The sequence below is a fragment of the Mycteria americana genome, chromosome 5 (genome assembly GCF_035582795.1).
Source record: "Mycteria americana isolate JAX WOST 10 ecotype Jacksonville Zoo and Gardens chromosome 5, USCA_MyAme_1.0, whole genome shotgun sequence".
Taxonomy (NCBI): Eukaryota; Metazoa; Chordata; class Aves; order Ciconiiformes; family Ciconiidae; genus Mycteria; species Mycteria americana.
This window is the reverse complement of record NC_134369.1, coordinates 50,617,649-50,632,343: the sequence shown is the minus strand read 5'-3', so window position 1 is coordinate 50,632,343 and position 14,695 is coordinate 50,617,649. Positions and strand designations below refer to the sequence as shown.

At 40.3% G+C, this 14,695-nt stretch overlaps 1 protein-coding gene across 13 annotated transcripts in view; it reads right to left on the bottom strand.

Moving 5' to 3' along the window:
- Positions 1-8,902: 8,902 nt before the first annotated feature.
- Positions 8,903-14,695, bottom strand: part of NRXN3 (neurexin 3) — a 983,905-nt gene continuing 978,112 nt past the window's right edge. For 4 of the 13 annotated variants that reach the window (XM_075503346.1, XM_075503351.1, XM_075503352.1 and 1 more), the window contains one exon: positions 8,903-11,869. In XM_075503346.1, coding sequence (XP_075359461.1) covers positions 11,568-11,869 — 302 coding nt within the window. In that variant the 3' untranslated portion in view covers positions 8,903-11,567. Of the gene's footprint in view, positions 12,494-14,695 lie in introns of all 13 variants that reach the window. The other 9 variants (XM_075503348.1, XM_075503349.1, XM_075503350.1 and 6 more) reach the window with 5 other exon arrangements.

Here is a 14,695-nt window from a genome sequence, read left to right as displayed (position 1 = left end):
AGGCTCTTCTCAGTGACAGGACAGGACAAAACAGTGGCAGCTCATCTGAATTCAGACCATACTTATCAGACTGGGCTCTGTAAGGCGTTTAGTTGTGGGAGATCCTAGGCTGTGCACGTCAGGCTCAGGAAGAGCATACAGATATCGTGACACTGAGGCCAGCCAAGACTGCAGAACCTCAGCTCCGTTGTAAAGGGAAATTTAACTGTTTATAGCAAGAGGCTGGCTTGGATTTTTTTTTCCCCCCATCCTCTTGGTTAGAGGCACCTGTTTTGTACACCAGACAACTTAAAATCCGTGCTAAATGACCTCAAAAATCTCATACCTCTAAGAGCACAGTTGACATTCCTGCAGAAAAGTATGTTCTAGGCTAAGACCCCAGAGTTCCTTCCCTCCCAACCCTCAGCTACAAGCATGAGATGATTCAGCCTCTAACCCATTCATCACTATCTATTCCTGCCTAAACAACCCTAGAGCAAAAGTTTTGTGTTAATAGCTGGCAGCAAGTGCTGAGATCTGAGTGCTGACAATGCTTTTAAGGGATAGCCCAGCTACACAGGCGTATCAAGATGTCTTTGGAGATTTATCTTGGATATGGAAAATAGGATAGGATGGGAATCTGGGCTGACCCATTTAGGGAATGGAAAAGAATTTGTGATTGAGAGATGCACATACAGGGATATAAGCGTAGTTCTGTATTTTAATGCGAATGAGTAAACAGTCAGGACTATAATAATCTCTAAGGCATTTGATCCCAATAAACCATCTTAATCCTTAGGGCTATTCTGGCAGGAAGAGATAATTGCACAGAAGCAGAAATGTTCTTAGCATAAAACTCACATATCTATGTTTACTGTGCGTGTTAGACGGCTTCAGACTCTTCTCCCCTCCTTCCCAGCACTGATGAGCACTTCATCTGTACAGTCTGCCAGCTCCCTACTTCACTAATAAGAGCCTTTTGATTTGGATTTTTATTGTTGCCAGCAAGTTGCCAGCAAGACAAAAGGAAAACCATAGAGAAATGCTCAGGACTGATGCTTCCCTAGTGGCATGCCCTCTGCTTCAATAATGTTTCACTACGGATAAGACTATTTTTTTTTTAGTGGCCATATATGTGGTCCTGTGCTTTGTGGGCGGATGCATTTCCACATCTCTGCACTTAAAAAGCCTCTGAGCTGAATGCTTTTGCGGCTATTGTCTCCTGCTTGCTGCATTGTCTTCATTGTTGTCTGTGTTGCAGACAAAGGGCTATGGCTCAGAAATGCAGAGGCAGTGAATGCCTAGCCAGTGAAGTGCTACAAGTCATTTAATTTGTTGTCATGGCTAAAGACTGAATGACGCTTATGAATGGGTGAGAGCAAGAGCACATCCTATCTCCAAAAATGGGTAGTGCTGCTGCAGGTTATGTCACCACATCATGTTCACACCTCTCAGCCAAAGACTTCAGTTAAAGCAGACCATGGCTGAACTGCAGCCTGCCTGCTATTCAAGGCGCAGGGCTGTGATTTTTCTTTTCTTTTTTTTTCTTTTTTTTTTTTTTTTAATCTTCAAGCCAGCACTTGCTCCTCTACTATTGGAGTCCTGGCAGCTAAAGACACTTCAGCCCTGTCTGGCATCTCCTGAGGATATGGGCCTTGTTGTCAGTGCAGAAATGTAGTACCTGCTGCTGTTGTTGGTCTAGTGCTAGTGCTCTTCTGGCCTAAATTGTGAGGCAGAAATGAAACTGGGACTATTACTTATAGCTCAGAAATCTCCTGAGTAAAGATGAAAATTGTTCCATAATTTTTTTCATTGATCAGTTAGATGACTGCAAAATCTTTCTTGGTTAGGTGGGTGAATGGCCATTAGGTACAAAGCTTTGACTAAGCTCAAGGTTGCTTGCTATGTAAGTTGAAGCCAATTTTTTTCCCCCACAAATGACAATATTGTTTGGGTTAAGACTCCTTAGCACAAATGTTGCCATATAATGACATTAAAATAATACACATGAATTTGTGTTGTAGAATCTAGTTATGCATTTGCCTTTTGAGCACTTCAAGGCCTGGACCTGGGATTTGAGTTCCCCTCAGTTATGCAAATGGCAGTGCTGAACATGACAGCAAAAGCATTAACCTAGCTGGGAACTGCTCTAAGCGGGGCAAAACAACCATTTTGCATATGTGTTTCACATTTAGGCATAGCTTTAAATTGCTGTTTGAAACAAGCATCACTAGTTCTGCTTCATATTGTTCGACAAGGACTTGTAAGACTTTTAGCTTAGACAAAGCTATGCAATATAATTGCACAGGTGGCACTGTATCAAATGGCCCTTAGCGTATGGGATACATTATGTCATACTATTGGTTGGGAAGTTGTGGAGGAAAGTATGGATCCTTTAACTTATGTGAGGAAAACCAGGCCTGGGACTGCAGCTGGCTTCAGAATTGCATATATTTTTCCTTTACATCTTTGGGTGGTGAGTTTGTTCTGCAGTCATTGCACTGCTGAGATTCATTAACGTGCTGCTCCAATGTTCGCTGAAATCAGTGGCAAAGCATTTCTTGACTTCAGTGGTAAGTGCTCAGGCTGCAATATATCTTAGTGCGAAACAGTAAAGTATTATGTCTGGTGTATTCACCCGGTATGTGTATGTTAAGTGCAACACTCCAGTTGATGAACTGGGCTTATGTTTACCCAGATATGCTGGATATGCAGGTTTTTTTGTGCCATTGTTCCAGGTAAATGAGTCAACAAGAAAGCAATAATATGAAGTGCAATCAGCTATGAAAAATAAGAATTTTAAATCTATTTACGGGTGCCTTTCTGTAGAAGAAATCTTGACATTGGTCACTGAAAATGAGTCCTGTTTTTGCGGGCCCAGAAATCTCAGGAGAACTGAGAAGTCTAGGCTTTTGAGAGTTTACTATACACTCAATCCTTGTGTTAGCAAGGCACTGAGGGTGTAGAAACAGCCCTCCAAAAACTTCCCTCGTTACCAAGTAAGCCTTTACAATGCATACCATCATTCTTTTTCTTTATGATCATAATGTGGCTAATATTTTAAAAAATTAGTGAACACCATGAGGTAAAGGAAAAAAAAAAGTCCAAACTCTTTTAAAAGCAAAACTTGCAGAGATTTATGGAATGGGAGCACTCTCTGTTTACTGTAAGGGAAGCTTTGCCATCAGCTTCAAAGGAAGTTGTAGTAGGTTCTGAATGTTTGTAATAGTTATAAACCAATTTATCCAGATAACGAGATCTTTGTTAGCTAAAATCTTGGCAACACTATGCACTTCAGTGCAGACTGTGAAAGATAACAATCAGCTTCAAATCCCAGTGGCCCAGGAGTCAAAGGGCTCTGGTACGGCATTTAGTCTTACTTCCTATAATTAGATGTAATAAAATCGTGTTGTCATTGATGTTATCATAATTGGTATAAAAAGTTGTTTATAGCAAAATATTACAGATGCAGGCAGTGATTTTCTGCAGGAGTTCGCAGACGGTAAAGCTAGACTCTGGCAGACTAGAAGTTGTGTTGGGTGTTCAAATGCATGCATGTGCCTATGTCTTTACCAGTATATATAAAACCGGGACATTTTAAATAAATAGTTGATAACCTAATACTTTCCATTTTTAAATGGTTCTTTCTGAGTTTAAAAGGCTTTTATTCTCTTTTTAGAAGCTCCTGTATTTCCACCATTTGCTCTAAGTTTTTGAAAGCTGGCAGCCAGTTCTTGATTTGGAGAAGCTAAGGTTGACGGGAGGACTGGATATATTCTACCTCTGGCAGCATCACAGTGTACTTTGGAGGCATGAGTAAAGAATGGGGGAGTCCAGAAGCTTTGAGGGCTGATCTTGTTACAACCATGGATTTTCTATATAACCACAGGCAAGTCTCTTTGTCTTAGTTTCCATCCCTGCACAGGGGAGATACTAGTATCAGCTCACAAAGGAACTATGGATGTAAATTAACGTTTGTGACTCAGGGAACAGGCAGAAATGAATACTCATAAAACACATGATGCAGAAGTGGTAGAGATCAAATACTTAGAGAGTTCAAACAGACCTACTGAAAGAGTGTCCTGCTCCTCATGCCTGGGTGAGGCTGGGATTCTGGGGGAGAAAACCGTGGTGCAAGTAAGCTCTAGTTCATAATGCATGTGGAGAAAGGGCTTGATTCAAGTTACATAAACACTCTTACCCCTGGCACAGCTCAGCTTGTGCATTCTTGGCTTTGGAAATCAAAATCCTTTTCTTCACCTGCTGCTTTATGGGTGCATGGCTGTGTGCTGCATGTAGGCTCTGTCTCTCCCTCTTCATTTGCTCTTACAAATAGCCCTTGGAATCTGTTCCTCAGAAGGGGGTTCCTCATCACCCTGTGAATGATCCTTCCATTTACCTCTTTCCTCACTCTACTAAAGACTTGCTGGTACTGCCACTTGGTAGTAGCGACTGTAAATGACTGGGCCATGCTATAACACTGAGAACTGTGAAGAACTATCTGAACCAAGGAAGTCATTCAGATACCATTAGTGATGGTTTTCAGAGCCTTTACTTTTCCCATTTCCACTTTTGTTTCCATGGCATGATTCAGTCCTGTTTTGTGGTCCAGTGTTTTAACACTTTATGTAACTACTCTTGAAATCCAAATGCCTTCTGAGTGAATTTTTTCATACTGTTCCAAAGACTCTGGCAGCATTATTAACTATATCTATATTTTTTGAAAAATCTTTTCCAGTAAGTTTAATTTTTCATGTGTGCCAGCCAAGGCTCTTAGGCATGGTGCCTGGCTTACAAGCCATTGAAGAAAAGTGTGCCTAAGGTTTTCCCAGCTGCTTGCTCAGGATTTTGCCAACTCCATGTGGGCTCTGCCCCTTGGTTGTCTTCTCTGAATAGGCGGACGAAAGAGATGCATGGAGTGGTAAATGAAAATTCTTGCTGAGTGGCTTTAAGTTGTGCTTGGTGGCAGGAGTATAGGTTTGTGTTTCTGTTCGGTTTGTACAAGGTATGGAACCATGTGCAAATTTTTTTTTTCTGCTTCAACTGAATTTAAGGAAACAACATGCTCATGCAGCTCCATCCCAGCATGTTGAAATGGACTTCTCTCCAGGTAATTTACAGCAGACCTGAGCTATCTCTCATTTTGACTCCCACTGTGAAGGCAGGTGAGTTGGTTAAACCTCATGTAAGGGAGATGGAGCGGAACCTTGTCCACCACTTGCCTACACCATTTGGTACAGCAAAAGCCCAAGCAATTAACGCTAGCTAATTAACTGTATCTGACTACTATGCTGAAATTGCCTCAATTTTTAAAGGTATTTATGTAGCTGATTTCCCCTGTTTTCAATAAGAATTAGCCACCTTAATACCTTTAAAAATTAAGCCCTTTTTCAGCTATATGCAGTCCAACAATCTCTTGTGTGTGTGTGCTCTGTTCCTCTCTTATGCAATCCATGTGCCCAAATTATAAATATGGAATCCCTGCAGACCAACCATTTACTGAAAATTTACCTTGAATGGCACTGTATTTTCTGGTCTGTGAAAGACAACACGAACAGACTCTCCAGAGAAAGGGGGTTATCAGGAATATTTGGGGACAGACAGGAGATATCGCAAGAGAAACCAGAGTGCGATAGCTTGCTATACGTAAGGAAGTGTTTTACCAAATTGAATAAGAGGTTCTAATTTGGTTTCTTAAATAACCCAACAAATGTTGCTATTGTGGAGAAACTTTCTCCAATAAAGAGTAAGAATCAGACAAGACCTTGCACCTCAACATCCTGCATTTATCATGACACCCCTGGTTGCAATACTTCATTACCACCTTGGCAAATGTGCTCTCAGAGCCCAGCCAGGGTCCCATCCAGGGAGCCAAACAGCAGGCAATAGTCTTTCTTCTCATGCTAGTGTTTCTGCTCCCCCAAGAAGATCCTGTGATGCTGACAGGTGGAAGGCAAGTCTTGTTGCCTTTCCATTTCTTTGTCACCACTTGCATGTGGAGAGGGAAAGGTGATTTGTTCTACCATACGAGAAACATCTTCTAGGGAGTCAGTGCCAAGCTTGGTAGCTAGGGACGATGTAGGATAAAATTGGAACAGCTGCATGTAACTGTATGTGCTTATAGGGCACTTGACAGGACTTTGTGATCTTGCATGCCCCTTCCAGACTGATAGCTTTAAAAACTGCATCTCCATAAAAGTAACTTTGGCTTTAAGTGTCAGGTCACATCCATTAATTATAATTCATGTGTCTTTGCTTTCCTTGGGAGTCATCATGACCTTATGACTGAAGATACTTCCACTATGGAATTGAGGGGGAGGGATATTTGGTTTTTTAATCATTATCGCAAAACTGTCTGATCAATATTTTCTCACTTCTTGGGGAAGAAAAGCAGCCAGGCAGAGCAACTGCAGAGGAGACCAGCATCTCTGCCTTCCCTCCCAGCCCAGAGGCATGGACAGAAAATTCTGGAAAAGGAACCAGCATCGAAGCTGTTCCTCACTAATCCTTTCCTGCAACACCAGGACTAGGAAGGCTAGAGCCCATCAGTGCTCGGGTCTTCGTGACTTGTCCCAGCACTTGTAAAGAACCTCTGCAACTGTGCAATAAGCAGTGATGCGCTGAACAGTTTTGGGAAGAGTAGAACTAGGCATCTAAGACAGGGATCTTCAAAAAGTGATACAGTAAGTAGGATGTTGCTTACCAGTAGAAAATGTTGAGAAGAGGAGCAACTGCCAAGCCCTGGTCCTTGAAAAGAGCTATATCCCTAGCTCAGTGGTGGTAAGGCAATTGTGTCTGCTCCAGATTTTGCAGATACTGGAGTGAGTCCAGCAAAGGGCCATGAAGATGAATAAGGGATTGGAGCACCTGTTGTACAAGAAGAGGCTAAGAGAGCTGGGACTGCTCAGCCTGGAGAAAAGAAGGCTTATGGGGAATCATAGCAACATGTTTACAACCTGAAGGGAGGTTGTAAAGAAGAGGGAGAGAGGCTTTTCTCAGTGGTACCCAGAAAAAGGGTAAGAGGGAACGGGTACAAATTAAGAAATGTTAAATTTCATCTAACCACAACAAAAACTGTTTACAATGAGGGTGGTCACACTAGGCCAGGTTGCCCAGAGAGGTTGTGGAGTTTACATGTGGAGATATTCAAAACCTGACTGGACACAGTCCTGGGCAACTTGCTGTAGCTGACCCTGCTTTGGGGAGGTAGTGCTTGGACTAGATGATCTCCAGAGGTCCCTTTCAACTTCAACAATTCTATGATTCTGTAATCAGCCAGAGACACACAATAATCCCAAGCCTTTTAGGCAACAATGAAATCTCCTTTCTGACACTTTCATTTAGCCTAAGTAATAAAATGGTCATTAGGTGACAGAGAAAATGAAAAAAAAAGAATGACTATAGCCAGAGGGTTAGGGTAAATCAGGTTGAAATTTCTTGCTTCGCATTATATTTCATAATGATATGAAGTTTAACAGGTTTTGAGAAAAGCACTGAGAAAAAAAAAAGCTTTTCTCAGAACACCAACTGCTTGGTGATAAGGAAATTTTCTGCAATATTGGAAGAGGCAATTACGTTCAGACCTAGATCTCCCACGTGCCAGCTGACTGCTCCAGTACAGCCATCACCCAGGAATTTCATGATTTGGGGCGTGAAATGAGAGCGGAGTTTAGAGCAGAACCTGTGGTTTTGAGACTTTGTAGGATCTGTAAGGTGTCAGAACATGATTCACAAAAGAACTGAACACAGTAAAATTAAAAAAACCTCACATGTACATACACACACATATACTCACCCATGCAAACATGTGAGAAAAACAATGTAGAAAATCACAGGGAATACCTGAACAATCAGTTTATTCTGAGTCTAATTTGGTTGTAAATGAAACCTGTGGAAAACACTGCTCAAAAGAGCTGTAGATTCTGCCTAGGAAAAAAAAAAAAAAGAGAAAAAAAAAAGATGAAGTCATCCTTGGTTGAAAAATGAAAGGGCTGTGAAACATTCATTTGGCTGACCTCCAGATGCCTCTAAAAAGTCAAATCTTGCAGGTAGCTTGGGAACATCCAATTTGAAAAAAAATACTACTGTGAACTGAAGTTCTGCACCACTTGCTAAAGAAAGACAGGATATTGGCAATTTTGCATGATGGCCAGAATCATAATAGACTATAATGCCCAGTAGGACAACAAGGGGCAGGCAGCAGCTGTGGTCGGGGTTTTGGGAGCCTCAGAGCCTACCTGGAAGGAAGTGAACACTCAGACCATCTTCTTTAGGTACCTAAGTCTGATCCATAGCACCCAAAGTAAGTAAACTATGTTCCTTAGCTAGCGCGTGGAAAGTCATAGATAAATTCAGAGGACCTAAGTTAGATCCTCATATAAAATGATGTGAACACTTTTCTGTATCAAATTGGCTAGCCAAAACCCCAAAAGGATTCAGCTGCTGCAGCGCATCAAACATAGACTCCTGGCCACAGAAGAGGAATCCAGAATCCCATAAACGTCACGGGAAGAGCTACACACTTCAAAGGGAGACTGAAAACAGGCAGCACATTAGAAAGGGCATACTAAGTCAATGTCCTAGGTATGCTTTTACCTGAGGTCACTGAAACCCATATTCCAGAGAACTATTCTTTACCCCACTGAGGAGGTGGTGGGGGACAAGGGGTTGGCAGTGGTGTGCGGTAGACGCCACACTCACGTTGAATTTATGTCCCTGCAAAGGAAAGAATTAAGATTCATTGGACTAACGAAAGAATGCAAACATGAACATGATTCTGTAATCTGGTGCCTAGACACTCCCGTGGGATGGGGGATACCTGCTTCACAGACTACTTTTCACCTTTAAAGGTCTGGAATTTCCCTGAAGTCTTTCAGAAATAAAAAACCAGCAACATCCAGGGCTTTGGGAAGAACATTTTATTGCTAAGCATATCTTTAAACAAAACGCAAATAAGAAAAGAAAAAGAATCAAAAAGGAAGAAGAAAAAGAAAGGGAAAAAAAGCATAACATCACGATAACTCAAATAAAAATTCTTAAGGTTGTCCATAAAGCAACAGGGATATGGTAGAAGCCCACATACAGAAATGCACATGTTCCCAAAAACTGTCCAATAGAAACTTACACAAAAAAAGGAAAGTGTAAATCTTTTTCCCTTAACTAAAAAAAGGAAAGCAAAAAGGAAAGGAAGAAAGAAAGCAGGAAATCATTTCACAAGACTCCAAGACTCCAAGAACAGCAATCTTTTACAGACATCAAGATATAATCAACTTTATATAGTTTCGGCCAGTTAAGTCATCTAAAATCGTGCTTTCATACCTTTTTAAAACCTGTCTTTTTTTATCTTTTAGTATAAAAAATAAAAAAGGAAAAAAAAGCTCAACCTCGCACACACGCACACGCACCACACACACGCACACATACACGCACTGAAAATATTTGTTAACATGAAAGCGTCTTCTCAATGTTTGAGAAGGCTGGTTTTTTTGAATTTAAGTTCCCATGTGCGTGTGTGTTTTTGATGACACTTCTTCAAAGTCAAATATTCATGCGACTTATAAACACCAGCAAGAGTAGATTTCTAAACCTAAACAGCTGATTAGTTTTCATCCGTATACAGAAAAAGTGTACATTTCTGATATTCCAGAGTTCTCAATCATCTTGGTTTTTGTTGTTTTCCTCTCTGTCTGTCTCTCTGTCTCTCTCTCTCCCTCATTTGCTTTTTTGCACATGATAGGCATGGCCGTCAAACCACCTCGCTATTGTTCTGTACAGTAAGATAATCCTTTTCACAATAACTGAGAAAATGTAGAAACCAAACCACAAAATTAAATAAGTTAAATAAAACCAAAAGACATTCCCAATTTAACCATAAAACAGTATATACGCCAACAGGGTATCCATATAGAAATTATACTAGCAAAAAAAATAGTAGTAAAATATGTAAACAAAATTTCAGATTTTTTTTTTGACACAGGTAACTGTGACAAAGCTAAAACACACACTCTCTTCACATTTTAAGGTTTGCTTTTGTTGTCTGTTTTGTTTTACTTTGTTCTTCAAGAACATTCTCATTCCACATTAAGACCATAACAGAACTTCTGTTCCAGTCGTCCCATCAAACATACCATGATAAATATATCTGTGTGTATATATATATATTATATTATTAAATTCCTTTTTCTTTATTATTTTTTGTGTGTCACAGCAGCTTTATTTATTTTCTTTTATATAAAAGAGAAGGATAAGGGAGAATAGGGCAAATGGAAAGACAGAGATGATCTGAAATGTCAACCTACAAAATTAAAATATTACATATGAAAAACAGTTTTATGTCAAAAAAACTATGTATTTTGCATTCTTTTACAAGTTTTTAGCTTTTCTGACATTTATGGGTCTTGTCACAAGTTGAACTCCAGTGGTGTCTTTCTGATCTCTTTATTAAACTGATTTATTATTATTTTTTGCATGCATTGCAATCAGTCAAAGAACCAGAACCCAGAGGAAGGCTCCGTTATTTTTGCATGGTATATTCAGCTCAGAATGATTAACCATTTTTTAAGCATTCTTTTTTCAATCTTCAAATCCTTTTAACCATAGTTTAGCTGTGCTAATGCATACTAGGTGATATTCTCAAATAAAGCCAATGACTGATCAGAACAGACCCAAACCCATCTTATTCTTCAGTTCAATTGCAAATACTGGAGCCAGATCCAAGGGAACCAGCTTTCCATGATAATTTTCTTCAGCATCACCCATCAGACACTTTCACTGTGTTGTTAGCAAACAACTTACTGCAAGACGACGGATTCTAGAGACAACACAACCAGATATGCAGAGTAAACACCATGGGTAGCTTTTGAGTTCATATATGGCAATAGTCTCTCTTTATTTATTATGGATTATTTTTTTTCCGAGATTTCTTCTCAAGTCATGTCCTGGTTCACCCCCCACACTGCTCCTCGCCACCCTTCCCTCCCACACCCAAAAGTAACCCAAAAAAAAAACCAAACAAAAAACAACCCAAGAAACAAACCAAAACCAAACCAAAAAACCAACAATCTCCAAAATCATTTATTCCCCTCCTCCAATCTCGAAAAATTATATGTATGCTGGACACGGCCAGATCAGTTTGTTCAATATTTTTTTGTTGTTTAATAATGTTTGCATTTTTTTCTTTTTCTTTCCTTTTTTTTTTTAAATAAGTAAACTGAAAAATTTTCGATACAGTCAGGGATCACGAACATTGTTAAAGACTCACTTGGAGATACGAAACAAGTAAGCCATGAAGTCTTCTACCTTTGCAGAAAGTTCAGCGGAGGAGGAGATTTGGAGACGTCCAAGTTCACTAACAGGGCAGAGCTGTGCGCGCCATCTCCAGAACGCTAAGTGTGCTTTATAATACATTAGGGCAGAGTTTGCTGACTCCAAGCGATGACTGAGACATTAACAGTCACTGCTGAAATTTTTTTTCCCAATACTTTTTCCCACAAACGATATCTCCCAATCTCGATCGCTGCAATGGTTCTGATATTTCAGTTAAATCTCATTAAGTATTTATATATTTATATATAAATAAGTATTCTTTTTTACACATAATACTCTTTGTCCTTATTTTTCTGTTTCTTGTGGCCGCTTTTTGAGCTCTGCTGCTTCTCCTTCACGAGCGTGCCGTTGCTCTGGGCTGAGTTGCTGATGTAGTTCCGCGTCTCGTCCACCTGATAGGACCCCTCGTCCCTGTTCCTGTACTTGTACATGGCATACAGGAGGATGAGGATGCAGAGGGCGGCAGCAGCCACAATGCCGACGACCATCCCCGTTGTGCTGCTCGACTCGCGGACCACCTCTGAGGCCCCCGGAACCCGTCTGATTCCCGGCTCCGTGGGGTTTGCTGTGGGCACATTACGGAACATGGGGGAAGTGATTAGCGGGCTCTTCAGCTTTGTGCTGTCTAGCTCATAGGCAGTGGGCAACGGAAGCAAGACTATGTCAGGCTGGGGTTTGAGCTCACGGTTATTCATTTTGCCGGCTGGCAATTTGGGCACCATCCCAGTCGAGGACGAAGCTGTGGAGCGGATCAGCTCAGGGGACAAAGACGTGGTAGTAGTCCTACCAGTTTCGGAGACTTTGTTAGGTCTAAAGTCCTTGGATTCCCACTTGGGTGCGTGTGCTTTGTAGCCACCTTCGAAGATTGAAGTGGAAAGACTCTTATCTGTTACCAAGGAGAAGGTGGTGTAAAAATCTTCATCATCAGTAGGGGGTAGGTTAGAGTCAAAGGTTTCCCCTGAGCCATACCCAGATATCACCAAGCCATCATCATCACAACCATCGCTGCCTTGGTCCGACAAGCAAGGTAACCCCGCCTCAGAGGTCATGGACAGGGAATCTTTGGTGGTCTCAATAATGGTGAGGAGGGGGCGAAAGGTAGGGGGAAGTGTAATGAAAGGTGCACGAGTAGCAATAGGAGGGATAGCTAAAGGGTCTTCTACAAGTAGAGGGATAACTAATTCACCTCCTGGGATGGAAAAGAGAAAAAAAAGAAGATTAGTACATTTTTATGACACAATGCACCATTTTCAATTCACTTAACTCAAGGGCGAGAGAGGATTTGGGCATTATGAAAAAGTGTCAGGGATCAGGTTTCTTGCCCTAACTACACTACCAACATACTTTCCTGGGGGTGCCTTTCATTCTTTCCTCCCACCCTGCTTTTACATCGGTAAACTACATGTTCCATTTCCTCCCTCTTTTAGCCTATGCTGGGTATGTACGGTGAAATGTTCTGAATTTTTTGGGACCCAAAGTTTTTGATTTTTGAAGATACTCTCAAGTGACTCTGTGGACATCAATTTTTGGTAGTGGTCTTTCTTAAGCATTTGGTTACAAGACTGTTTAAATGAATTATTTTAGACTTCCATAGAGCAATGTTCTCCTAGATGGATTTTACCACTCATCTTGCCAGTTTTTCCTCCTATGATTCCTTTCATTTAAAATAACACTGGTATTTCTTCTCTGCCATTCAAGTCTGCTCACCTTCCGTAGCAGTTTATAAGGCCTTTCCCTAAGGCCTTTCCCGTTCATCCATTTCTTCTTGATTGTTGCCTGGTTTTTAAATTGTGGGAAAGTTCATGAAAGTGAGGGCTGGAATAAGAATCAAGTACTTACTGGGGTCCATGAAGGTACAGAGCTCTACTCAATGCTTGTTCATCTCTTTTTAATCTTTCTTTACCGTTCTGTTCGACACTAGGGATGTCCCTTTCCTTGCACCTTTTGGGGCTGCTAATGCCATGCTATCTTCATCTTCAGTTCTTCTTGATATTCTTTTACTATAATTTGATTAAAAACTAAGACAGACTTTATTGTGATTGATGATATAACTGAATAAGGACTTTGATGACGCAAATTAGCACTAGAGCCCAGGAGTGTACTGCAGAAGTTATCTTCACACCTACTGTTACTTCTGGATACGCAGGTAGCTGTGATCAGTGCTACTTTTTCCTAACAGGATGGCTACCTGCCTATAGAGGACTAAAAATGAGGCGGATTTATGGTCTACTCTTGAAGTAGAACAATGAAGCTATAGCTATAACATTTGTACCTTACCACAGTATAAGCTGCAAGTGAAACAAGAAAATCAGTGCATCATTTCTAAGATTTGGTTTCTGAGCAGCAATATTGCTGCTTTTAGGGTAGTAGTCCTGTTTTGTCTATATATTGTAATATGACTGTACTTCTACTTCTGAGCCTATGGGTAATTAACACTCCACTGTTTTATTCTGATGTGGAGGCATAATTAATTTATCTAATTCATTTATTTTACATTACATAGTCTTCTGCTGACATACAAGTTGCCGACACTTTTTTTAGGGTGAGCCATATTGCTTCTGAAAGTTTGTGTACAAGTTCTCCCTTGGGTGATTTTTCTTCGGCTAGCCACTTAAGTTAGCTGCTTTAAATATAAACTGAAGAGTTAATCTAACACCATGAGTAATCCTCTAGATTTGTTGGAAGGAGTGCAACTCAGTAAGAAGTATTTCTAATGCATTGGAAATTTTGATTTATACTCACCATTGATTAAGGAAAGATATGCAAAAGGAATTTTAGCTTCTAAATAAATAATTCTGGCTTTTACTTATGTATTAATACCTGCTAATGATCAGTTTGGCATTGTTACAATGCTGAATGGCATCAGGGTCAAAATTCTGCTGTCTCCCTTCTACACTATATATTACATGCACTTGTTTCCCATTGAATACTACCAGTAACATCCATGGGAGTTCTATAAAGAATATGGTCTAAAATCATAATCCCTTCTAAATGTATTTGGAGAGCAATATATTTGAACAAATTACGTATTGAAGATAGCAATATACTGAAAAAGGTACTTAACAGTTTGATTAAATCTGGATAGCTGAACTAGCAATATGGCTTATTCTTATCCTTAATGAGAAACTAAGTGGTGACACAGTTTAATCAATTGAAACAGTCAGATTTATGTCAGACGTACCAGGGTAGAAATTAGGCCACAATTAGAAATGTGGGGCTTCGCATACTTTCATGCAAAGTTAGTTTTAAGCTAAGAAACAAAAGGCCAATTTGAATATGTTGTTTAGTTTTCTGAGCTTCCTCAGCGTCTTCATACCACTTTTGTTACTGGATAGCGGATGAAGAAATAAGCATTATATGTGTAAAACAATGCAATCTCTTCAAACTACAT